Here is a 27,419-nt window from a genome sequence, read left to right on the forward strand (position 1 = left end):
CAAGGAAAATGGCATGCAAGAAAGAAATCTTTCAAAGGCTTCATGCAGGCTACATGAAAGGAATATACTTATGTTATTTGAAGTCTAATATGTTTTATTGCAAATGTGCAGTGAGTACTGTGGGGAAGGCAGAAACAAACCATCCCCTCTGGTTTCTATAATTTAAGTTGTGACTTTACCAAAGCTTCATGGAAGTTTCATAACAGGTTCAACATCCTATAAATAAAGGAGAACTTCAGTCACTGAGGGGTTTGCTTTGGCACTGATATATTCTCCTGCACACACTGCACAAAGAAGAGCTATGGTCTTTTGAGGGAACTGGAAAGAGATCTGGGTTCCCTCTGAGCCCTCAACAGAGGCCACATGTGAGATCCAGAGACAGCAGAGATAAAGCACATCTTCCAAAAACCCTGAAATGGAAATTGCTCCTCTTTTCCAAAGACTAGGAGTAGCTGAGAGGTGTATGATGAATGTTCACTCCTACAGAGACTTCTGAGTGATTGAACAAAATCCTGAACCCTGGATTTCATAAGTTTGTTTGTAAACTTCACATGGAAAGGATTTCAGCTGCTGCTGAAATGTAAGGAGATACATTAGGTGTCATCCAGAAGAGCTTTACTCTCAGTATCTAAAGCTAAAACCACTCTCTATAAAGAGTATGCTATACTACCTGTTTAAAATCTCATATACAACAATATGTGACACCTGCCTATTTAATGGGCAGATACACAGGCACTAAAGAGATGAGTTAGGGTTGGCTGTATCACTCATATATTTCTGTTTTGATAAACTATGTACCGGTATACATGAGAGCCATGACTTTAAAGATGATTGAAACTTCTCATTAGCAAATAAAAGACACCTTTTTGCTGTAGAATTATTCTACATGGATCAAAAAAAAACAAGAGTTTTCACATTTTTCTTGCTGGATTGTCAGACATCAGATAGCAAGTTAAAATAAAAAATCATAAAATCTGTCCCAGCATTTCTCCTGATAAACGGCTTACTTTGTTGGTAAGAAAGAGCAATAGCAGAAGTGACTGCTACAGAAGCAATCAAAGTATGCCAACCAAAGAAGGCAATATTGTGACAGTAGAGTATTTAATCTGAAGTGGGTGACTTTTACCTATAACTTGGAGGGTGTGAGATGTGTGAAAGCTTTAAATCATTCAAAGATTTATTCGCTCCTGTTATAAAAGGAGAAAAAAATAAAGACTTTGATGAAAAGGACATGCTTTTCTCAGTGGCCTTTGATACTTTAGATAATTGGAACGAATGTGGTTATTATAGTCATGTTTAATATAGGTTCACAAGGGGAATATTCTGGTATCTGTGTGAATAAATTGAAGCATTCTTGTTCTCATCTGCCTGCTCAGATCATATGCTGTGTAATACAACAAAGAATGTTACTGATAACTCTTGATTTGAAAGATAGATAAAAATCTCTCAGAGACCAAAAAGTTCAGGAATTTCAGGATATGTATCACCTTGCCAGCAGAATACATGAATATTTGGAGTCTTATTCACCAAAAATGTTTGTCTGTGTGCCATGCCATTAAAAGGAATCTGAAAGCTTTTCCAACTTCTACCTGTTTTCCAGTTTCTATAACTTTCTTCTGTACGTTAGGTGAGGATTTCTCAAATGCAGTCATTGAATTGTTTAAAGATGATGAAGGTATGGATGATGGCAAACTGCCATTGGTAACTGAACATGACTTTTATTTCTTTTACAGCATGTTAATTTTATATATATATATATATTTATCGTGTAGCCCTTGATGAGCTTCATTTTATATGCCTAGGTTTCTGAAGTGACGTGTTCTCTGCAGATGGTGTTATGGCAAAGAACTGATGACAAATTCTTTTGTCATAGTGGTAACTCTTATCTGAAAACACATCAGAACAAAGCACAAGGTGTTAGAAGGGATTAATTCAATAACATACCTCAGCTCTCAGAGACCTGACTTCACATGTCGGTATCAGTAAACAAATTTCCAGCCACTTCCTGTGGAAAAAATATCAATTTTCAGCATGTCATAAGTATGATTGAAGGGCTGAAGAGTGACAGAAGGCCGGCATTGCTTTGTTTTACAATATGTATAAAAATAACACATATTGAAAGATTCAGTAGAGGATTATAAGTGTGGGGGAACTGTGAACATACACCTAAAGTTTACAGAGTTCCTACTTAAAACATTTTCTGACATTTTTTGCATAGTTATCCTCCTTCATCCCTTCCAGAGCTGATCACAGCATTCCAGTTGCTCTTACAAAGACCAGTCTTCTTTAATCTTGCCTGACAATTCTACCAACATGGGAGGAGAGAGAGAGGTTACACATAGAAAAGACATATGGCTGCAATACTTGGAGATCAGAGTGATCTGAAAACTTCTGTCCTGGCATGGTGGTCACCTTAATCAAGTGATACTTGGGAGGTAGCTTTCCATTAGTATCTCATCGAATTGTCTACGTTTTCAGATGTAGGATGGGAGATGGCTGCACTTCATTTCTCATGGGGCAGTCACAGAATCACAGGATCTCAGCATGGCTGAGGCAGGCAGGGCCCTCTGGAGACTGCCTGGTCCCACCCCTGCTCCAGCAAGGACACCCAGAGCAGGCTGCCCAGGGCTAAGTCCAGGTGGCTTTTGGAGATCTCCAAGGAGGAGACCCCACATCCTGTCTGGGCAGCCTGTGCCAGCAGTGCTCTGTCTGTCACTTGCACAGCACAGAAGGGCTCCCTGATGTTTGGACGTCACCTCCCATGTCCCAGTTTGTGCCCACTGCCTCTTGTCCTTGCACTGGGCACCACTGAAACGAGCCTGGCTCAGTCCTCCCTTCCTTTGCACCCTCCCAAATCTTCTGCAGTAATATCAACTACCAGGGGTCTTCCAAAAGTGCAATTACTATTTCTTGCACTCATTTTCCAAAGCAAAGTCACTGTTCTCTTTCAACCCAGTGGAACTGCTCACCAGGCAGCTCATCTCAAAAGAGCAGGCAATCTTCTTGTCGCTCACGAGTGCTCACCCCATGCCCCAGACCCAGAAGTGACGTGTTGTCATGATAAATAGTTCATAAATATCACAAAATAATAAAAGATGCGTATCAAAGAAAAAAAGGCATGAGACAGCTGTAAAAAAATAATTATGCAGCTGTTGGTCTCAATTTCCAGCTCTCTACCATTTCCCCCTGCTTCACAACAGCTGCTGCATAGACCTTGTGGCAGATTTCCAACATCTTCAAGAGAAGCTGTTTTACCCTATGAGAAAATGGCAATTTCATTTTTAATTCCAGTTTCAGAAGAGAACAGCAACAGCTTCTGGGGGATTTAACCCACAACCTCCTAAACCCTGAGAAGTCTCTAAAATCACCTGGAATTTGCCATTGAGAGTGCAATGCTTGATGTTCAGTACAACTGCTGCTGTATAACTCAGATCAACGAAGACAAGAGTCTGTGATAGTAAAATTAGAAATATTCAACCTTTGAGAGGTCTGGCTGAGAAGTTTATCCTAACTAAAATCTCTTTCAACCAAAAGTTAGCAGTCCATGACTGTTACCACTCACCACGTCTGAGCTAACACGGGGTGTGCTACTGCCATGAGTGGCACCAAGCCATCTCCCCACACTGCCACATAGCCACTGCTCAGTGCCTTCCCAGAGCTGTGGCACTTAGCAAGCCACTGCAGCAGTCCTCCCCTCCCAGGGATGGGTACCTGACCTTGTTAACGTTGGGATGGGTGGTTTTCCTCACCACTTTCTTTTTTTTTTTTCCAAAACAGCGTATAAGTTGGGTCTCTACCTTCACTGGGCAGTGATGGGAAGCAGAGGGAGAGATGCTGTCCACATATGCTCTCACCATGTTCACAAAGCTTGTGTCTGACGTGTCCTCAGTTGTGCTTGCATTATTATGCACTTGAAGTACAAGAAAAATAAATGCAGCTAAAAGTGCTCGGCTGTGACATAAACATTACACTTTTCAGATTCTGATGGATAGCATGCCTTCAGACAACTTGAAGTTAGGTCAGAGTCTGGACTCCAGGATCCAAGAGCTACATCTTTTCCTGCTCTCTTATACTTCACTGAAATGACCTCAGTCCGACCACACAGCAAGTAAGTTACCTCCTACCAAACATTTTCTTTTATGCAAGCAACAGGAGCTGTTAGAAGCCGTTAATGGTAGAGTAGCAGGATGGCCCCACAGGCATAAGCAGGCTGTCACTGCTGCTGAGTATTCACATCAAGAGGTTGCTGCCTCTAGCTGCTCCACTCTGTCTGCAGAGCTGCTCTGTTACTGGCCTGGTTTAGTCACCGTAGCTGTTCACTTTGTTCTCCCCTAATGAGTTATGCAAGATGAAAAACAAAACAAAACAAAAAAACCACACCACCTTCATCCAGGTTCAGGAGCCATGACAACAAAAGTTGAATAGGTAGGATTTAGGGGCAATTATCTTTAGCAGGCTGGGAAATATCTAAATACCATTCAGCAGCAACTAAAGCAGAGTAGAGGACTACTGAAACTGCCTTAGCTGAGCACCACCTGCAGAAATCCTAACTTCACATATCTCAGCTGTATCAGTATGAAAGAAGAGCAGCCTCTGCATGTCTCTTGGGTGATGAGTGATTTCACACTTACTATTCCTGGTGCTTTGAATAGTTATGCCATCCATTCAACTAATCAGCTGTATCAGTCATCAAGGCAAGAGACAATGATAAATAGTAATGCTCCGACCTAGAGATCCTTCTTAAACATTGTCAGTGTCCTGTCAGAAGCCAGTTATATGAAGATGATTTATTTCTGTAGAACAAGAAAGATGACAATATGACACAACAGGAAATTAGCAGAAAGGCCTTTAAGGAAAAAATCTGGGATTCTAAAGAACAGCACTTAAACAGACTGGAACAGTACTGTTAAAACAGACACTCAAATGCTCCTTTAAAATTGCCACTTATTATCTGAAATGTCATTTATCTTTAACTTAGGTTTATGATTAATTATTAAATGGTACAAAGAAGTATGTTGGAATCACATCAAAATGCATTAAACAATCTTAAAAATCATCACTGATGAGAGAAGCCTTGCACCAGAATGGTATTTACATGATTTACGTGATTTACCCTACTGTACGGATTTTCAAAAAAGGGACAAGAATACTAAGGAATGACAGTTTGAGACTTGATATGAAGAAAAAAAAAAAAAAAAAAAAGGAAAAATTATCTGGATGCATAAATTAGTGGGTGCTCGGAAAGTACTCATGCGTCTCCTCTCCTCAGTGTCCCAGTGCCTTATCCCCAAAGAGCCCAGAGACCTGTGTTTGTTTCCTTTCTCTGTCAGAGCAATGTTAAGTATCTTATCTTTCGGTAGTTTATTTACTCTTTAATCCCTGAAGTATAAATAGTTCAAGATGTTTGTGTTTTAATGTAAATGAGGATACAGCACTGGCTAAGGTATTCAGCAAAGTAAAATGTCAGGACCCTTTACAAAAGCCTTAGTCCTCTGACTAGGCAAAGTTAATTTCAGAAATGTCAAAAATAAGTATGTACTCTACAGTAATCATTCCCTGGAAATCTGAAGTATCTGGTAGCATAACCAGAATCACATGTAAGGTCACATTATTTCCTATTACATCTTCACATGCTGTGTTGTCCCTTTTTCTGAAGAAATCCCATTTAAATCCATAAAAACAATTACATGGTGTGAGTCAAGGGGAACGAGAGCATGGGGAATGCATGGAATTTGTTCAGTGGGCTTGTGCAGAAGAACCTGCCAGTAGCAAATTATGTTGACACAAAACACCAATAAACTTAATGTAGTGAAGTGACAAAGTCCAAAATACCTGGGAAAAATGCTGCTGGACACTAGATTAAAAAAAAATAATAATAAAAATAAATAAAAATGGCAAGAATAATCAATGCAAAGTCAAACCAGTCAACCAATAACAACACCCCCAACAGGAAAACAAAGGCAGCCTGTCTCCTTCCACCACACTGTGCCAGTTCCTAATGACAGTTTGTTTGGACCTCTCACATTTCCAGAACAACGTATTCCGTGAATCAAATTTGAGTTCATGAGCTCATTAGGTGAAATTCAAACAAGGACAAATCCGCTTTTAATGGATAGCCTAACTTGTTACATTTCTAATTCACTATTTCATTATCACACTAATCCACAAATTCACATTCCTGTGCTTGGGGGCAAGACATTCCCCAGGCAAGAGTGCTGATCCATCCTCCTCCTCCTCCCTCGTGGTGCTGGTATCCCCCGTGTCACACTGGGGAATGTGACAGCCTCAGCAGTCCTGCTGCTCTTGGATCAGCTCCAGCGTCTTTTCGGGTGAGCTGACATACCTTGCAGATTGGGCTTGGGGTATGTAGTGCTGCCGTAAGTCAGTGGAGCTGGGAGAAACTGCCCGTGGGACTGCTGCAAAAATTCAGGAGATGATGGCAGCAGGTGTTAATGGCTTATACTGGGTCTGGCTGCAGGGTGGCCCTTATCTCTTCCTACCCCTTGTGTTGGTCTCTGGTGATGGCACTGCTCCCAGCATATACCAGGTTTTAGCATGAGCTGTGTTTTAGGCCAAAACCTGAGCAAGAGTTGAGTGAACAGCCACACCTACCCACAGATATGTCTCAAAAACCTCACTGCTCATTCAGTGACCCTGAGGTTTTAATATTTCTGAAGAACACTAAAAGAAAGGTGTTTATATTCACATCTGAATATTTTTTCCCTCAACCCATTTCAGTGCCTCTCCTCTCCTCTCCTCTCCTCTCCTCTCCTCTCCTCTCCTCTCCTCTCCTCTCCTCTCCTCTCCTCTCCTCTCCTCTCCTCTCCTCTCCTCTCCTCTCCTCTCCTCTCCTCTCCTCTCCTCTCCTCTCCTCTCCTCTCCTCTCCTCTCCTCTCCTCTCCTCTCCTCTCCTCTCCTCTCCTCTCCTCTCCTCTCCTCTCCTCTCCTCTCCTCTCCTCTCCTCTCCTCTCCTCTCCTCTCCTCTCCTCTCCTCTCCTCTCCTCTCCTCTCCTCTCCAAGAAAATGAAGCAATCTGTAGGGCTAAATTATGAAGGAATATGCTCTAAAATGTGAAAATTATTTTGATGGGATTCTTTTGTTTGTAGCAATGACAGAAATTCTTTGCTGATGCACTGTTCCTAAATACTCTGGGACCCCCTGGGATCTGCTGTACATGGAGTACTGCTAGCTTCTTCCGACAAACAAGGCACGCTGACTGTCACTGTCTTGGATATGAAATTGATATTTCTATATATAAAATACAGGCTTTGGAATCCAGCAAACAGCCAAGCCTGGGAAGGCAAAACTGGAATCCTGACTCCCTGTGTCCTAGCCCACTGCTTTACACCATGACCTGTTGTTTTATCTCGGCCCAAGTTCTCATGTCACCCCGATCTCCACGGTACTGACAGAGTACTGGTATGACAGCCCAGCTGCTCATGACCCAGAACTTTCACAGATCTGAAATAAATCCTCTGAATCAGCACTAGCATTTGAGTAATTTGTAAACCTATTACGCTTGTGCCCCTGTGACCTGTAGAGCTGAAGTCTAAATGGGAGGTTGTTCTTAGTTAACTGTTCATGTAAAAGGTATTTAAGAGGTCCGCTGCATATTTTAGTTTCTAGTATATTATAAATGAGAATTTGTAGTTCCTGGGAATTCCACTCTTGAAAAATGGATGATTTCATCTTGAATACCCCAAAGCCAAAATACTGATTTATTCATTTTCAATTAGACATTTTTGGTTTAGTAATGTAAAAACACATAAATCTGTCTTGCTTGAAATTAACTTGTCCCTTGGCCTTACTTTGGTACCTGAGGTGTGAGTGGTATTCATGTTCTTCTCAACGGCCTGAGCTCCCCACTCGGATTGCCTTTGCAGTTGCCCATGGCTCCTGCAGTGCATTATATCAGCTTAATGAGAAGGGAGACTGCCTAACTGAGACTAATTTGAACTAAGAAATGAAAACATTTCAAGACAAGAAGTCTCAATTCAAGTCAACCACACGTTAAGCCTCCTAATGAAATAAGCGATTTTTTTGCCTGGATAATTTTTATTAATAAAATAAATCAAGTGAATTTTTGGACTAGCCTGACCTACATTGAGAAAGAAATGTTTTTCTAGACATATTTTACTATTGGATTTTAACTAGGAAGCAATTTGGTCTGTGAATAAGTAAAATCTGATAATTTTCCTTTAATCTCTACATTCTCTTTCAAAAAGATATTCAAAAGAATGATAATTTGTACTGCCATGATGGCTACCCAATAATTTGAAAGTTATATTTGGAGAAGAAATCTTCTGTCAAATGTTACTGATTTAGAACAACTCTGACACAGTTCATGTTCATATCCACTGCCTATTAATTTTTCTGTTTCCATTTTTCTGTCATGTATATTACCCAGTGCAGCTGCCAAGTACAGCTTATATTGTGCACAGTTTTTCCTTTGATTTTTCCTTTTATGTTCATGATGAAATTACAAAGCAATTTATTATGAAAATAGGCAGTACAAGAAAAACTTACAAGACATTTTTATGGAGCATGTCAAAAATTTGACAGTTTAACCTGGGAAGAAGTAACTATGAAGTCATTGCCATACCCGTGGTATATTTTAGTGATCATCCAACAGGATATATAAGCTGGAAGGAAAAGGTTTTTTAAAAAATGTAGGAGATTTTCCCCTTCTAAGGAAACAACAGAAATAAGATTCTGAGATTTGGAGAGTGTCACTGATATCAACTCCCTGCAAAGATAACAGCAATGGACTATTGCTTGTGGAGAATAGGCAGGCTTAGTGTCACTGATAAGCACCGGCCTTGAGCAAAGGGGAGCTGAGCAGTGTGCTCCTCCTTATCTCTTAAATAAACTTTGTGGGTGGGGATCTGCAAGCTTGGTATGAGAGGCTGCCAAAGGAGAAAGTCTTGTGGTGCAGGGATGGCCCTGTTTCGGCAGCAGAACAGAATCTTGAAAGCCACCATGCTCAGAGTGAAACCTTTTGCTGCATTATGTGTAAAATTAATATTAAATGCATATTAAATGAGTATTAGATTAATAAAATAAGTATTAAAGTTAACATCCCTGGATGTGGTAAAGAACTTAATGAAGTACATGCTAACCGTATATGACTGTAGTACTTGACTCTTCACCCACCCAAATCATGCAAGTCTTTTGTGGGGTGGCCAGGGGAGGATAAATAAGGTTAGGATATAAAAGAGTATTAGAAGTGAGTGTTAAAAGTTAGTGTTAGGGGAAAAAAGAAAAAAAAAAAAAAAGAAAAAAAAAAGAAAAAAAAAAAAAGGAGGAAAAAAGAAGGTGGAGGGGGAGAAAGAAGAGGTTGGAAACCTAGAAGAGGCAGTTGATGGGCTGTGCTCCTCCACCGTGGCAGGGACACCTTGGTAAGCTCTGTGCCTTCACCCTTTGGTGAGACAGCAGTTTTCTAGCACTATTATCATATATTAATGCTATTGCTGTAAGTGTATTTATCAGTGGCAATTCCAAATCTGTTATATCTGTCATCCCATTAAATACTTTCAACTTCATCAACTTCATGAAGTTGTCTCAGTGAAAGCCCTTAGCAGGACTCTGAAACATGCAAATGTTTGACTCTGATAAGTTCTCTTTAACATCACATTGATAAAGGAATTATATATAAGGATAAATATGTATCAGGATAAATAATGTTTCTTAACTTTTGGATTACAGTTGTGCTATGTGATAGCTTTAGCACTTCATAAGTAAAGCACACCATCAGCATTGAGTGGACAAATGATAATGGTTTGACAGAACAAGGGGTAACACTTTTAAATGAAAAGAGGGTAGGTTTCGATTAAATATAAGGAAGAAATTATTCACTCAGAAGGTGATGAGGCACTGGCACAGGTTTGCCAGAGAAGCTGTGGATGCCCCATCCCTGGAGGTCTTCAAGTCCAGGTTGGATGGGTCCTTGGGCAACCTGGTCTGGTGGGAGGTGTCCCTGCCCATGGCAGAAGGGGTGGAAACAAATGATCTTTAAGGCCTCTTCTAATCCAAACCATTCTGTGAATTAATTCATTTTTTCATTGTCTCTTCTGATACTTCATGATGTATCAAAGTCTTTCAGCTAAAAGTCTCTAACCTGAAATTGACAGCTGCGAGGCAGCACAATACAGGAAAAAACACAGCCTCATGAAAATAAGTCATGGGCCAGCTAGAGATTCATGTATTTAAAGCAATACGTCTGAATCTCCAGCCGTAATCCTCAACCAGCTTTTGCAGAACAGAAAGTACTAGCTCTCTCGCTTCACAGTAAAATATCCTGCTTAATGAAGTGGTACATCTTGTAACAACCTCAGCCTCCGAGTGGACTGGGAACTCAGTTACAACTGCGTTGTTGCAGCAGTCTAGCTCTGAGGTACAGAGGCAATGACTGTATATTTGCTGGAGGGGAGCACCATACGTAATAGATCTGTCCCCAGTCTGACTCACTACATAAACCAGCAGATTGGAGGGAGGAAGAGATATCTCAGGAGGACTCACGAAGGAGTAGGGTAGGAGTGAATTCCTTCCTCTAGGAAAATGAAGTGGAAAGGCAGTGGAGTGAATTCTTTCCTCTAGGAAAGTGAAGGACAGCTACATGCTGCTTGAAACTAGCTTTGGACAGGGAGTGCCATTCCAGAGAACCATGGGATCTGGCTCTAAATGCAGTACTTTTTCCAGTCCTTCAAGTATGAGGAGAACAAGAAGAGAGGGATAAACTTTGCAGAGGTTGAGATCCAATTTACGGAATTAGAAACTGGATGAAGAGATCTGTTACAGACCTGGATCGTGCTCTGTTAGGTGACTAGAGAGAAGTGAAGGGGGCATTAAGGTGCCCCAACCACAATGGAGAGGGAATTTTCCAAATAACATTGTCAAGATCCAGAAGATTTTTTTTTTTTTTTTACTGGACTTGCATATATAAGTAGCACATTTTCTTTACTTTTAAAAAATAAAATATTTTTTTAAATCTTTTTTTTTTCTCTATATATTACTTCCTCCAACAAATTCAGTTGCCTGAATTTGAAATAGAAACAAGTCTCTCTCTTGTCACATACAGAGAACCTATCCCTTCTCAATCACAGCTTCTTTCCACTCGTAAAGCATGTTTGCCTGCCAAGTTTACTTCCTGCACTTTTTTTCCCCAAAAGCATTTAGCTCACACTTCACAGATACAGAATTCTTTAGGATCTCAAGAAGGCTCTGCCATTTAGCCAGTTGTGAGCTTTCTTAAGATGGTAAAAGGAGCAGTAAAACTACTAGTAAAATTACCATGATATATGTTCCTCTCCCTTAGTGTTAATGACGATAGCATCTTCTTTGTTTGTGATCTCTTTTATCCCACATGCTATTTCAGGTGACAGATACAACTACTGTCCTAGCTCTTCTGCTGTGTGTATTTCTAACCAAAAGAACGTTACATCTTTTCCCAAGTCTTTAGTAGTTCTCCTTGCAGTCCATCAGCCCATCAGAGTTCACCCTTTATTTAATCCATTCCATGAATGGACAAGAGGAATAAAACAGTAAACTAGAACTAATGGTCAGGTTTGGGAGGGCTAGTATAAAGCCTTGTCTATTCATTCAGAGTCATCAACCATACTTGATGCATTTAAGTGGTAAGTACACCTTTTCTGGCAACCTTAACAGTATTTTTGAGATAAGATGAACAATAGAAGTTTTCACTGTGTTGAAGTTGCTGAAAATGTGCCAAGAGGTAACAGTAAACTCACTAAAGAACTGGTTGAATTAGTAACATTTTAATTTATTTTAAGAAGCTAAAACATAATCCAGAATGTCAACATTTGCACAAATATTTGAAATCCTTTTGTGAGCCCTTTTGAATGCCTGCACAGAAGGGTATGGACTACCTGCTGTTCTGTATGAGACAGCAAAGAGATGTCAGTGGACGGATCCATCCTCTTTCTGAAGTGGGCAAAGAAAGTAGAGAGCCGTGGTCTCACAGGTCAGTGGGTTGGGCTGCATCCAGAGCTGGAGAGAAGGAAGCAGGCTGTGCCAGGAAAAAGGGTGGTGCAGACTGTTTCCCCTCTGGAACAAGGAGGACGTGTGACACTGTGAGTCAGAGTTCCTAGGGCGGTGTAGCTACAATTCCCCTTTTTGTAGGTTGAATTGCTTGGTGAAAAGCCAGTGCTCTGGCTATTTTTCTTTCTTTATTTATTTTTGTTTATTTGGTTGGTTGGTTGGTTGGTTTGGTGGTTGGTTGGTTGGTTGGTTGGTTTTTTTCAAACCATTGAATGATTTTGCTAAAAGTATCTGTTCTTGGTTTAGTGCAGTAGACTTTCTTCATTATATTATGCAAGGATTAGAGTGGTCCCCTATGAGATTCAACAACACAACTGTCTGAAGGGTGTTTTTCCATTAACACTGTGCTACAACATGCAGTTAGATTAGTCAACATTCATATTTGCTTCACAACTAGAAAACCCTGCCAGTCTCTGTGCTTTCAATGGCATTATCTGTCTCTGTTGTGATCCTTGTATTCTTTAATGATGAAACTTCATTACATGTTTTGGGACTGATAACCTCCCCATTTTTATGGCTGGTATAGTTTCCCACTGCATTAATGATAATAACAGTCAGCATGGAAGTAAGCCTGAAGCATCTTTGGACCGTACTATCAACATGCCTATTAAGGAGCCATCTACTATACATATATTTTCTTTGGCATATTTTGTCTCTACAGTCAGAACGGTATTTTTGTTATAAATGATATCTAACTGCCTCTTATGTTGCTCTTAGGTTGCCAGTTTCTCTTAAGTGGTGTGTTAGAATATCATGAGAGATTTGCATTCAGTAGAGGAGCATACTGCAGACCAGCTTAGAAATCCTCTCTGACAATAATAGAGTAGAAGAAAATGGATGGTCTGCAAGAGAAATGTACAGCCAAACTGATGCTGGGTATAGTGAATGGTGAGATGATGACATCAGTTAAAAATATAACCTAGCAATGACTCAGCTTCTACTTGGGCTGCTTTCTGACTATCCAGAATGTTATCTATTCAAAAACCATGAGCTATCGCATATATTTATATCAGCAAAATCACAGAGAAAATTTAATTGTTAGAGCAGTGGCCTGAAGAACCCAGGCTTCTGTTTCTGCCTTGGCTACAGATTTGTTGTGGAAGTCTTAGCAAATTGAATTCTTTATGTTCCTGTAATCTGGTCTGTAAACCAGAGACAGAAATAAATATCTAGTTATTTTGTAAAACAAAAGTCTTGTTTTTAAGGAGTTAAAGGAAAAGCAAGTATTTTGAAATTAGTCTTAAATCACTAGTTCTTTTTTGCTGTAGTTACTAGCAACTTTCTCCTTGTAAGAAACGCCAAAAATAATTTAAAGTTCACTCTCTCCTGGAAGTCTTATGCTTTTGAGAAGGAGTGGAAAGGCACCAGGCACATAAAGGCGCTCACTGTAGAACTGCAAATGAGTCTGCACAGTGTTTTATCCTTCACCAGTCCTCTTTGTCTCCTTCTCTTCTGAGCTCTGACTGTATTCTTGGAACATCTTGTACATGAATTTATAAGACTGTTTTATTTCCACATTTTAACTCTGCAGATCACCTTGCAGCCTGAGAAATTCATTTGGAAGGAATGGCAGACTGTGTTATTTTGGTTTTAAAAAAAATCTGGCTAAAACTGAAAGTTATACGTTTTTCTCACATGCGAATTAAAAAAGGCATTACTTTGGCAGAATCAGGACATGAAAGGTAACTGAAAAGTTGAACTGTGTAAAGACTGAAATGCTATCAAGTGGTGTTTGACTTTTACCTACTTAAGGTATACAAAAGCCATTTCAATTTTCTTACAGTAAGTAAACAAACATCTTTTGCAACTTGGCCACAATAATAAGTAGACATAAAAACCATAAACCTGTTCTTAAACAGTTAGAATTAACATCAGCTGGAAGTGTGTAGAACTTGGGAAATGCTTTTATTAAAAACAGACCTGGAAGTTGAAAGCCATGCCTGGAAGAGAGTGAGCACTGGTATCAGTTTGACTCAATGGGTGTGCAGTAGCCCTTTTCAGGTAAGTTTCTTCCAGTTCCCTAACTTCAGCAAGCTTTCGGTGATTTCAGACTGCATTATCGAATAACTGGATCCATACAGCTCTATTGTAAATAATAAAGCCATTATCAAATTGATGGCATTAAAATTATAACAAAATAGAGTCTGCAGATCTGAATTATTCAAAGTCACTTGAGATGAAGTTTTCGCATATAGAAAATAATTGCAGAGAAGAAACACAGGTTATGAGCTTTCAAAAATATTTGTGGGGAGAAATTAATAGGAAAGGCAAGCTTAGGAGTCGTGGGTTTAGACTTCATGACGTAAAGACATGCTTCTTTAAGAAAATCTCTCCAATCCCTTGCCAGAAACCATAGTAGGATTTGCTAATTTTTATCATAGAACACCAAATCTATTGAAAAGAGCATTGTATGGATAATATATTTTTTCCCCATAGATATTTAAATTTAAGTTAATTTAATACATCAGTTTTTACATTATATTCTATATCTATTCATTTGAATAGTATCATCTGTGATGTTTGCATAAAATGAATTTCAGTCAGACAATTAAATATTTGTTGAAAGCAACCCGGAATTTACTTTGGAAAATATTCACTGTAGAACTGTGATAAAAGCTCTACATTCAACCAAGGAAAAGAGATGAGCAGGGAATCTATAAGCAATGAAGTCAGGTTAATTTGGAGCTTCCAAATAGTAGAGGACAATGAATTCAAGGAAGCCTTGTTTAACATTTTCCAGTAAAGGCTACACTGGAAAGAAAAAAAAAAAAAAAAAAAAGATAGAAGTGATATTCGTTGTATCCAGCTTTTATCAGTTATTTGATACCTTGTCAGCAAACAAAGCTAACGTTCTTCATAGTCTTTCCTAAATTATCACAGGTTTCTTTACTGTGTTACTGGTACATAAGTAGATGCAGCTGCACAAAGGCTCTTCTCATTTTATGTAACTGGCTAGTTCAGGTTTTCCTTACCACAACTGTTACATAGTTCCTGAGTCTTTGGATGCAGAGGCATTTTCAGGAAACACCAGCTTTGGACCTTAGTACTAGATACTGAAACTTAACCCAGTATCTCTTTACTACGCTGGACTAAGGCATTGCATAGATATAAACATTAAGGTCCATATTCATGTACTATACGGGGACACAGCTTGTCATAGGATTCCTGTTGGAATCAAACGTAGTGATTCACAGCCCCCTCCAAGCATTTAGCTCCTAGGCCAGATGTGGCGGTAGCTGAAGTTTCCTTTCAATGTGTTATACTGGAGCAATAATCTCCATATATATACTCAATCTATAACTTAAAAAAAAAAAAAAAAAAAAGTTAGATAAATCTTTCTAAAAAGAAAGATTTGTGTGTTAAAAACCTGCTCAGGATGCCTGTCTTGTATGTTCTCTTTGCTTTAGTGCTGTGGAACAGAGGAGACTTGACTATCTCTCTTTGCTCATATTTTATATATGTCTATAAATGCACTGAACATTTCCATCTTTCTTCTTCCATTCCTTCTTTCTGAATGGAAGAACATAACCTAAACTGCATGACTTAGCACAAAGAAAGGCAACTATTAACAATAAGACCTTGATCTCAGATAAAAATTTGAAGGGAATGGGCTAAATTTAGCTTTTCTATCCTTGATCATAGTTCCCTGTATTGTCTTCTACCGAGGTTGTACTTAATGCAGTCTTACCTTCTCAGCTAAAAGCTCTGCTAAGTTTCCCTTCAATTGCCAGTTTCAAAAACTTGTTTATCATCCCTTGGAAGACGAAAAAACTATGCACAGCAGCATGTCTCAACCAGAAATCATTAAAGCACTTACTCATCTGAATCATGCATTTCCTTTCTTTCTTGGAATAGTATAGAGTTATGTGTGACCTATTGTGTCCTAGGATGCTCTCTAAGACGGATCTACAGAAAGCAAAAGCCAGATAATTTAATTCCAGCTTTTAACATCAATTCTCCCAGCAGCCTCACATAAATAATCCAGAGAAAGGAACAATAGCTTTGGTTGGATGATCTAACAGTGCATTCTTAGGAACAAGGGAAAAACTCTTAACAAAACAGAACAGAACAGAACAAAACAAAACAAAACAAAACAAAACCTTTCCCGGAAAACCTGCAACCAATTCTTCTGAAGCAAAACTGCCAAGACAGGACAAGAAGTTGTCTCCTTATTGGAAACAAATCTATTTCCCCTCTATGAGGGTATATATGCTACTGATGTTTGACTTGAAGAGTGTGCCTCTGCAAAGCAGCTCCATCAGTGGTACTCATCGTGTGAAGGTGAAGTCCATCGCTGGGGTACTGGGAGCTCAACCCTACCCAGGGTGAGCAGCTGCAGCACACAGCCAGCAGGTAGCAAGGCAAGGATCCCTAACCTCCCCTGTCCCATGACCCCAGTGTGCATCCACCTCATTAGAAGGAAAATAAATGTAGAAAGCTGAGGAAATAGGAATGAAATGTCTCTCCTTATCAACTGTAGCAGCACAGGACAAAAGTAAAGTCAGAACAACTCCACATATTGTAAGGTATGGAAGGTTCCCTGCACCTAATTCCTTGTAACAATTCCTTCACACTAAGCTGCCAAAAAAAACCAAGGGTCTCAATAGTGCTAAACAGATAATACCTTGATAAACATGAAAAGTTATCAGACGGTAGGAAGCCAGAATACAGCCAAGTCTTTGCAGGAGAGTTTGAGATTACAAGAAGATGAGCGATAGGACACAGGGATTAACAAAAGTGCCTTTTGTTGGTCTTTGCCTGTTCCCAGAGCACTGAGGAGGTGAGAGATGACTTCCAAGTCTTTGGCTCTTGCCAAAGACTTTCATTCAGTGGAATCCTAATGGAGTAAGTGTAAGGTACTGAAAGAGTTAATTGGTTTTTACTCTTTTTTTTACTAGAGGGCTGCAGCCAAGTATAACAGAACCAGCTCTGGGGTTTGCTCTATTAAAAATGAGGAGTATGAAAAACTGGTGATTCTAATTATTTGAACATGTTGCTCTGTAAAAACTGGAAAATAATCTCCTGAGGGATAACAGTCTCAAGATGTAAATGAGGAGAATGTTAACTGGGAAGAAGAAGTGATGGGAGATATATAATAATAATATAATACAAACTGCATGGCTATAATACAATTTCATCATGCACATTAAGTCCATTGTAATCTGCCCAGATACACAAAATCCCTGGCAGAAGAACAGCGCTCATGCCTTTTTTAAGGTACTCGTGGAATGCTGAACTTTTTCTGAAACTCATATTTCAAATATGACTTACCTGGGGGAAAGTTTTAAGAGAAGGAATCAAAATGTTATATGATTTAGAAGTCAAGAGTATACATTCAATTTTCACTAAGAAGGTGTTTAAAGGAGAAGAGGTATCTTAAAGTATCATCAGACTTTGAAAAGAATATTAGGAATGAAAAAAATGAGCATTTAGGCTTAAATCCTTATGTGGAATATAGCACCAGTTATTTAGGATGAAACATTGCTCAACATATTATGAGCTGTTCCACATCACATGTTTTAATTCCAATTCTATTTTCATGTGAAAAGAGCATAAATCATAAGCATACCAGTAAAATGTCAATACTGACATTTTATTATTGTCTATTATTATTATTATTATTATTATCCAAATTGTTATCGAATCTCTTTTTTTTTTTTCTAGGGTTAGGTAAGATTTGTAAGGGAACAAAGCCATGTTTTGTACCAGGATGGAGTCAAAACCTGTCTCAGACTTCTTAAAAAAAAGGCCACCACCCTGAAACATCCACAGCTGAGCACTCACATGGGAAGAGAGAATTTGGTTTCAAGAGTATGATCTGAAACTGGATGAGCAGGGATTTTAATCTGGTTCTGTAGGCTACGTATGTGACCTGGACATAAGGCTACACTGGTTAATGCGGGTTTCTTTCACTTTCCTTCTTGTTTCTGCTTTGCCCATTTCTTTAGAAAATACAAATCCTAACCCGTTCTCTTTTAACGTCAAGGACAAGCTCTGCTAGAGCTAATAGAAACATTATCTTGTTTGCTGTATTCCCTCAATCCTCACTTTTGAGAAGGCCAGAGAAGCAGATAAAACACAGCTGTTGCACAGTTCCTGCTGAAAGGGCTGAGATTCCCTGCCTAAATGCAGATCAGTATTTGAGCATGTCAGATGCCAACTCCATCACCGTGTAACCATCAGTATGGATTGCCCTTTAACATTTTACATTTACAAAAATGTGCCATTTTAAGAAGAATGATATTTTTCTAATTATGCTGCTCTACTATGAGAAATTATATTATAAGGTATTATTATATTATAAGGTATTATAAGAAATTAAAATGGATACAGACTTAGGCTAAAACACTGAATGAGGTCCCGAAGCCATTTGTGGGCTAAACAGCAGTTGACGAGAAGCCTGAAGCTCTGAAAGCACAAACTGTTTCCTATTGCTTGGTTTCTGTTGTCTTCAGAGAAGCAGGACTTTTATCATTCCTCATTAATAAACAGGATCAAAGAAACATATGACTATAAAATTATTTTCTTCTTAACCAAAACACTGCTAGATTTCACATCCTGATTATTTACTGGAAGAGACTAAGTGTGAAGCAGGAAGGCTTGGGCTCTGAAGCGACTTCCCTCTGTGTTTTGCAAACTTGCTCTTTTCAGAGGAACTTCTACAGCGTCCTGAGCACATCTGAACATGCAGTTCTTGTCTGGCAATGCACCAACCCACATCAGTAGGCATGTTGCCGAGCAGGGGCTACTGCTAGTGAGTACAACACAAAAACAATCTGTCAACATGCTCCTTACACTTAAACACCTTGTTTAGCTTTGAAAACTTTTGCCTTTTAGGGCCTGTCTATATTACAGTGGTTCTTACAGCACTGGCAATTCAGTGCGAATGTCAAGCTCTGTGAAATACTTTTAGTACTAAATTTGCCATTATTTACATGATCTTTTCCAGAACTTTTTGTATTTGGTATAAACTCAGCGAACGCACTTATTACAAAAATCCCTGTGTTCCCTTGGCAATAGCTTGCTGCTTCCCTTTCCATTTCAGCTGCACTTACAATTTTCTGCTCCAATTCTGATACTCCAGCATGTACTCTCCTGCTGCCAGAAAGAGAATTGAATCCTACCAGCTGCCTGTAAGGGGCTAGGCTAATGATTTCTCCAAATAGTAAAGTAGTCTAATTTAGGAACAAAGCACCATCTTCAAGCATTTTAAAAGTAGTTTGTTAGCAATGCATATTAATCATGTATTTGTTGGTTTGTTAACTGAGACACTATAGCCTGTGTTCTAAAAATACCATATATTGAAAGAAAGTATTTTTTTAGTACCCTGATAATAGGGAAGTTTAAACAATACAGTCACAAGTCTAGAAGCTGCTTTTTTTTTTTTTTCTTTTTTTTTTTTTTTTTTAAAACAGATCCAGGTTAATTTAAGAATGTCACATGGGTAAAATTCCTTAACAAGTATCAACAGTTCAGAGGTCTGGGAGGTATGAAAGACACAGTGTCCTTGAATATCCCTTGTTTCTTTCCTCTAAGAAGGGAAAAAAAAAAAAAGTAGGAAAATAGAGTGAATGGGATAACTGATATACAAAGAAACACATTCATAGATGTTGCAAAAGCTTACGAAGAAGAGTAGGCTAAGAAGAATTCCTGTGCCTTAGCAGCTGTGTAATTTTTCCTACGTATTCATTAGCATCACAAAAATGTGGACCAATGGGATTTGGATAGCCAGCTCATGCATGTTGCAATTACACTCCCTCTCATAATATTCCCATACTTTCCCTGCATATCCCCATGCAAACTAACAGAGTACCTGTATTTTTGAATCACTAACGTTTGCAAACAGTACGTTTAAAAATAATATGCAGATAATTCCAGCTTCTCAAGGAATGTGGTATTTATTGCATGACTAAGCTGGTAAATGCAAATTTGAAAAGAAAATAGCTTCTAATCTAAGTATTCATTTGCTGATGAATTAAAATGACCAACTTATTCAGCACAATTCAAAATGAAAAAGCTGACATATCATTTATTGTAAAGGCCACTGCTGTAATAGGAACGTCATTGTTTCCCTTTCTGCTGCTCTCACACATTCTTTTTCATCTTGATTATTTGTCACCCTGTTAGGGACTTCTTATGGTAATGAAACCCCTTTGTCAGTGATGTAACCCGAATCTTTTGCTGTGTTTTTCCTTCCTCCAGAAGTTACAGTCCTGCTTATAAGCAGCGTGGAGGTTTCTTGTGAATCACCCAATTCCTGATTGTTCTAAGCACACACATGGTCCTGGCTGTTGCTAGGTGGCAAATGCTCTTAGAGATTTTGCAGGCTAGAGATTTCTTCAAACCTTTAATCCTCCATATATATTTTATAGCCTACAGGAATGGTTAAAAAAAAAAAACGCTCAGTACTAGGATGATAAAAGATTTGAAAGAAAGAAAACATTTTGCATCAAAGATTAATCTAATCCCTAACTACAGGCCTGTTTAAGACTTTCCAAAGGGATGATCATCCTGCATTGTGAGGCTGCTCATACCTTTTCCTAAAACTAGTGTCTTAGCTATTGTTTAGAAAGGGATCGTAGAAGTAACAAGCCACAGCCACAGTCCTGTGAAAAATAAAAATGTATGAAAGAAGAATGTCATAGACTGCAAAGAAAACAAGCCCAAATTATTGCTTATCATTCAGGAACAGACCATCCAAGAACTGATTTTACCTGATATGTTACAGCAGCATTGAGAGTTTTGAAGAGTACATTAAATCACTGCTAAATAGTGTTAGTTTCAAAAAGGTCCCATGCTCCACCATTCCTAGGATATGATTTTATAAAAATGCACTGTATTTTCTACTCAAGTTTCAAGATGAAACTGTATTTTTCAGATGAAAAGCCCAAATTCACAGGTGACACTAAACAGAAGAGGCGTTTCACCTCTAGAAGCTGTCACACCACTCTCAGTAAATGCTAGACTCATGTCCATACATCACTAATATTTTTAAAGGACAATGCAGGGAAACTAAAAATAAAGGAAAAAAAAAAAAAAAAGGGTACCAGACTTGACTACAGAACAGTCTGAACTTCTGCAATATTTCCTACCTGTGGAAAAGATGGAAGTCCCTGATTGTCACACAGAGGAGACTTTTGAAGGTAATTCCTGCAGCTGGAGAATGATGAAAACCAGCACAGAGTTAGGTCCTCCTACACAGCCCTCTCACACTCTGGCCCTTGTTCTTACATCATTTGCTGTGCTCTCCTTCAGCTTGCCATATTCTCATTTATTCCTACTCATCACATTTGTCCTGCATACTAAGCTCTCAAAAAATAGTCTTGCTTAATGTATGTGGAGGTTTCAGGAGACTTAGTTGTTAGCCTTCAACTAAATTCTAAAAAATGTCTCCAGAAAAAGAGTTTTCAGAAAACTATTTTTCATCTAAATCTAGGCAAACTGTTCATTAAGAGATGACAAAAGACATTTCACTGACTGTTCATCCTGTTTACATCCATCTCACTAAATTTTACCTTCCTGAGTCAGCCTGGATCTTCTTCACAAAACAAGGGTAAGAATCATTCAGTTTTGGCAAATACATTTTTCCCCCTAACCTCACTTTAAAAAACAAAAACAAACTATGCCATTTCTTCTGAAAATTAAATGAACAAACCATGTTGGAGACAAACACCTGTCAGATAACCACACCCAAGGTTTGAATTTTAGCATATTCATAAAAAAATAAAAGCATGGGATTTACAGGGGAAAGTCTTGGGCATCTCCAGCAGTCTCCATTAGTGTCGATCTTTCCTTGCCAATAATGTCTCATACTAACTTTAAACAAAAAACATGTTACAGGATTGAAAATTGTTCCTTTGCTTTTTCTTACCTCAGACACAATTCTACTATGACTTTAAGTACTTTGAGGAAGAAACTTCAGTGAGAAGGTGGGATATATTCTTCAGGCCCTGACTTTATTTTTCCTTAATTTTGGTCAGTTAACTGAAACTTTTGCACTTCTCAGTCAGCATGTGACAGGTAATTTACCCTGTAAACCTATCCCCCAAAATGAGCTACTGTTTGCAGAAGTCTTTAGATGGTGTTAGGAGTTATGAAACATGTTAAGTCCTTAAACTCCTCTGAAAACTAACAGGGGTAACTGTATTTTTGGATGCTCTGTGAAAGAGGCAGTCAATCCATGATGGGTTATCAATATCTGACCATTCAAGCAAGGTTCCTCATTTTGTTTTTGATAGCCATGGCAAACAGAAGTGTTTTGGAGGGGTGCTACATTTGGTAGCATGGCCAAATAGCTGCTGCTTGCTGAAGATTTTGGCAGCTATAACCTTGTAAAGTCAGAGAATGGTCTGAAGCCATCCTCTGGCTGTATAGGCACAGTGGCATAAACATTTATTCTGAATAAACATTCAGAATAAAAATTGACACTAGCTGTAGCCCTTGGAATATTTCTATGCATTATTTTTATGTCCTCTTCTTCTTAATAGTCCCTGTAATAACTGTTACAGTCATGTAGCAGAACTAGTAATTCACAAAATGACAAATGTATAGTAAATATATAGTCACATAAAATACTCTCCATTTAAAAAAAAAAAATGTTATTTTTTTGTGATGTGAAGTATTTTACTACATAGTAAGAAGTAAACATAAGAGTTGGTGTTTTTTGGCTTTATAAAGAAAAGCAAGGTACTTTGGAGTTAATAACCATTAATAATCAGGATTAGACATTTCAAGCAATGCTTGTCTCCCATCTTTTGACATTTCTCAAAAGTCTAAAAGTTTTAGTCATCTTTAAAATGACTGATTTCATGAGTTCGCTCTCAAGCATCCACACTGAAACAGAAAAGAAATATGACTTTGTCAAGTGATAGAGGCAACTGGAGGTAATCATGGGAAAAGTTTAATTTTAGAGTCGATTTCTAAATTTCATCTGGAAAGATGATTGAAGTGATTTCCCCTCCCACACTGCTCTTGCTTTATTCTCACCTGGAGGAAAGAGAAAAGGAGCTGAAGGTGAGCAATCTGACACAGCCCACACAGCTCTGCTTTCCAGACTGCAGCTGTGAGATAAGGAAGCAATGGTGGCACTACTTCCTCTCACCCCTGGATATTTGGGATGTTCTCCATGGGAGGATAAAGAACAATTACTTGCTTTTGGAATTCACCCTCAAAGTGTTACTAATTTAGATAATTTATACATCTTATCTGATTACTTATAAGTATGCATGGAAAAATGCTCATTATCAAAACCTACTGAAAAGTCCTTTGATCCCATCAGCTGGTCTTTACCAGTATTTCCTTGTTTTCCCTGCAGTTTGTGTTTCCTAGACCAACTGCTCTCTGTGGCCAGAAACTTTTCGGCTCCTCTTCATAAAACACAAGTTCAAACCTGTCTTGACTGGTTCAATGGCATCTGTATTACTGCCCCTGCCTTGACAGCACACATGCCACAAGTATAACAATCTGTTTCCTAAGGGTTAGACACAGGGTTTCTCCCACTGGAAAAGGTTTCTACCCTGGCCACTGACTTTAAGCTAGTCAAAATGACCACGTTAGCAAAAACACTTTCAGTGTTTTTTTCTCATTTTCCTATAAAGAGACCAGGGAATACATGTTTTAGCTGGAAGGTAAAAGAAGGTGCTAATTACCAAAGTGAGGCTGACTGACAGCCTCTGTAGACAAACCATGGTTCAGACAGAACAAGAGAAGCCCACTCATTAGTATATTTCATATAATTCCCACCAAAGCTAAGGCACCAGCGTTCATGTTCAGAAGCCTAGCTATGAATAAAAACTCAAAACAGCCTTCCTTCTCGGGAGTATTGTCACTGTCAAGGTGTGGGGGATATAATATCAGAGAAAAGACAGTGTTTTGGCTCAACACTGTGCTGGATATTAATCTTTCCTCTTAAAAATCTTGCTTCAGATAGGAAAAGAAAAAAAAAAAAGTAAAAAAAAAAAAAAAGTGAAGAGCTAGACTAGAGAAAGCTATTTTACCTGTTGTGTGGGAACCCAAGCTTGTGGGAGATCATGGATAGAGGAGCAGAAGGTGTCACATCCCTGAGTGAAGTCTGGAAACAGAATGAGGAGGAACAGATTGCCATGATCATAATGCTATGAAGGTATGAATCACTTCCTTCCCTTTGATCACTGACAAAGTTTTGAAGTTAGAAGTATAGTCTAGTAGGTGTTACTTTTGTCCTCTATCCTTATACTTCAAATGCCTTTCATTTGAAAAGCAGAGCTAAATGGTAATAGCTGTCTAGAAACTGGCCAATAATACTCCTCCTGCATTACAGGAGTGAGGGGCATTCTTCTGGGGATGAGGGACTGCTCCTTTCCTGAATTCATCACATGAAAATGTTCATATGCAAAGCATTCCCGTGCTGTGCTTTGCAAATTCAGAGTGCTCCCTCAGAAGTATGTGTTGGCATGCCAAAGGTGTGGTTGTAATCTATCACACTGGCTTATTCAAACTGTCTCAACATAATTAAAAAAACACAATTAGGCTCCGGGCTATCATTTTTGAAGATCTCCTCGAGAAGTCTTCAAACATGTTAGTCTGCAGCATGCTAGAGCTTTTCAAATGTGTTAAATTAAACCATCACAGCACGCACTCTGCTTGCCCAACACAGGACCCAGAAGCAGAGCGTGTGGTTTCCATGTTTGAACTGGAAGTACCTGAAGAGAAGTGGGAGAATGAGATATTCTTGTCGCTAGCACGGCCCACTGATACTGCTTCTCCAGTGAAAACAAATTGGAAGCAGGAATAGAGAGCGGCAGATTGGGAACAGGACTTCTGTCTGCTGAAAGTCATTGTAATGTTTCTATCATTCATCCAATGTGCAGAAAATTACTTTTGAACTGCTACCATTTTTTTCATACCCAGCTTGTTTTCCTTTTCAATGTAAAGTCAAAATCTGTAAAATTCACTGTTAACCTCTGCTAATAACTTGACTTTGAATAAAAAAAATATTTATCAGACCCTTGATGTCTGATCTCTCTACAGTATTGAAGAAGACAGACGGCAGTCTTTGAAATTAAGTGACACGAACTTAGCTGACCACACCAAATTATGCATCCAAGTGTGCGTGTGCTTCTGGTTCATTTCTAATATGAATCACAGATTCATATCTGTAGATGTCAATGTGATTTATGTTATGATAATATTTAGAAAACAGTCAATGAATGGGAATTAACAATTCTGAAGGACGAAATAGAAGGTCGTAGGGAGGGAGGAGGACAAAGGAAGGTACTTCTCCCTTGTGTTACTGACACTTTGTGTGGTGTATGCCTTTACTCATATGATCCATTAGTCTCCTGTACTGGTCAGTGTGCAGGCTTGGGGAGGCTGCAGCCACAGCTGTCCCAAGCACTCTAGCAAAACATATCAGAAAATAACAATCGTTTCCCAAGGCTTAGAATCTAGGTATTGAGAAAGACGTAAAGGGAAATCAAATGACCTGGAAAAGAAGAAAATGGCTTGTAAGAAAATGCATAAAAATTAGGAGAAAAAAAAAAAAATCTCGAGTGTGCTTTAAACCACTTTGATCAAACACGACTAGCATTTATTTCAAGCCTATGCCATCATTTAGATGTTTTTGTACCATGGTAGATTTACGTCTTCATCTCTCTCATGTAGCACTCGATGTTATATAAGATGTCATTTTAGAAAATATGAGATGGTGCTGGAAACCAATTTCCTGAAGAGCTAGGAATAGGGTCATATCTTTATCTCGGGTTATACTTGCAGTCCTGGCAATTTTCTTTTTTCAATAAATATAGATAACTCCGTGGGACAACAAACGCTGGCCTTCATCTTATATCCAGGTTTCGAAACCGGGAGAAGGATGTTTCGTGCAGGACAGGTCAGAAATCTTTCCGAAGACACGAAATGATACAAGGTAAGAAAGCCAGATACGTGTCTTTGGGGTTGCACTGCCTGAACTCCGAGCAGCCCGACAGCGGTCCTGGGCTCTGACTGGGGGGCTGTGGTGTGGTGGTAGGGCAGTAGGGTGGTTTGCTCGCCTCGACGCTGGGCAGTGCGTGTGGGCATGCATGTGGTGCTGAGCTCGGTTCCCTCATTTGTGGGTGGGAGCTGCTTTGCACCTCAGTGGCCCACAGCGCCAGGAGCTCGGTCCCGATACCACAGGTTGGTGTGGACAAGCCTTGGTGGGACCAAACAGAGCCGAAATGGATGGGGAGAGCTTCACGGGTATGATGCGCTCTGGTGCTGGGGAGCGAGTTCAGCCCATTCCAAAACCAGAACACGAAACAAATACACGGAGAACAACTTTTATTCCTCTTCGAGTACTTTTGATTTATTCAACCACAGACGATGTGACTCGGCACCGAGGCCGGGCCCAACCCGAGTCCCACAGCAGGCCGGCTCCCGTTCCCCGGGAGGTCCCCACGGCGGGGCGGGGACCCCCGGGACAAGCCCCTTGATCCGTGTGGGGGCGATGCGGGCACAGGGGCGGCGTGAGGGGCCGGGGACGGAGCCATGAGGAGCGGCGCTGCCGCTTTAAATCCCGTCCCGAGGGGCGGGCAGGGGGGGAGCTGAGGGCTGAGCCCGCGCAAGGCAGCGGGGGGCGGGGCGGCAGCGGAGTTGGAGGGGCGAAGAGGAGGAGGAGGAGGAGGAGGAGGAAGGCGGTGGTCGTCGTCGTCGTCTGGTCGTGCTGCCCGCCATGGCCACGTCCCCGTGCAGCAGCAGCGGCGTCTCCTCGTCGTCCTCGTCGGGGCTGGGGGCGGACGCGGGGCTGGAGATCCGCACGCGCTCGGTGGAGCAGACGCTGGTGCCGCTGGTGTCGCAGGTAGAGCCCCCCGCTCGCTGCGGGCTGCCCGTGTGTCCGAGGGGATGCTTCTGCCACCCGAGAAAGGGGGAGAAATAAAATTAAATTAAAATGGAAACTCGGGGGCGCCGAAGTTACCCCGCAAGGTCGCGGGGCCGTTGCGTAACGGCCGCCGGGGGGCGGTTGGAGCCCCGGGATGGGGCTGTGGGGTGCGGGGGGCTCGCCTCCCTCCCAGGGAAATAAGTGGATTTTAAAAGTTAAATTATATCTAAAAGCAGCCCCAGGGGCCTCGCAGAGGGTCCCACGCTGCCCTGAGCGAGGTTGAAAAGGGAAAAGTTTGGCTTTTCTGCTGGGTGGTTGTGTGGAAGCCGCTCCGGGGTCTGTTTGTTTGTTTGTTCTCCTTGCTCTCTGCTTGCAAAGCTGGAGTTTGAGGTGCCCGGTACAACCGCTCTGCCTCGAAAAACAATGAGTGAAATTAACATGCAGTGTTTACTTTGTAGCGTTTGTGAAAGCTGATGGTAAAAAGTGAGTCGAAACCTGTCTATGCAATCTGCACAGAACCCTTAACGGA

At 40.0% G+C, this 27,419-nt stretch overlaps 1 protein-coding gene and 1 long non-coding RNA gene across 3 annotated transcripts in view; one reads left to right on the forward strand and one right to left on the reverse strand.

The window, feature by feature from the left end:
* Positions 1-1,766: 1,766 nt before the first annotated feature.
* Positions 1,767-24,323, reverse strand: LOC137851775 (uncharacterized). 2 transcript variants are annotated; one of them, XR_011093456.1, is made up of 3 exons: positions 24,054-24,323; positions 4,632-4,793; positions 1,767-1,886 (listed from the first exon to the last, which is right to left on the reverse strand). It is a non-coding gene; the product is annotated as an uncharacterized lncRNA (long non-coding RNA). The 2 variants fall into 2 exon arrangements; XR_011093457.1 differs by lacking the exon at positions 24,054-24,323 and adding an exon at positions 13,978-14,136.
* Positions 24,324-26,629: 2,306 nt separating this feature from the next.
* The window catches only part of CTNNAL1 (catenin alpha like 1), a 53,447-nt gene continuing 52,657 nt past the window's right edge, over positions 26,630-27,419 (forward strand). Inside the window, exon 1 of the mRNA XM_068671247.1 lies at positions 26,630-26,869. Coding sequence (XP_068527348.1) covers positions 26,744-26,869 — 126 coding nt within the window. The 5' untranslated portion in view covers positions 26,630-26,743. The remainder of the gene's footprint in view (positions 26,870-27,419) is intronic.

Source organism: Anas acuta, chromosome 2, assembly GCF_963932015.1.
Source record: "Anas acuta chromosome 2, bAnaAcu1.1, whole genome shotgun sequence".
Taxonomy (NCBI): Eukaryota; Metazoa; Chordata; class Aves; order Anseriformes; family Anatidae; genus Anas; species Anas acuta.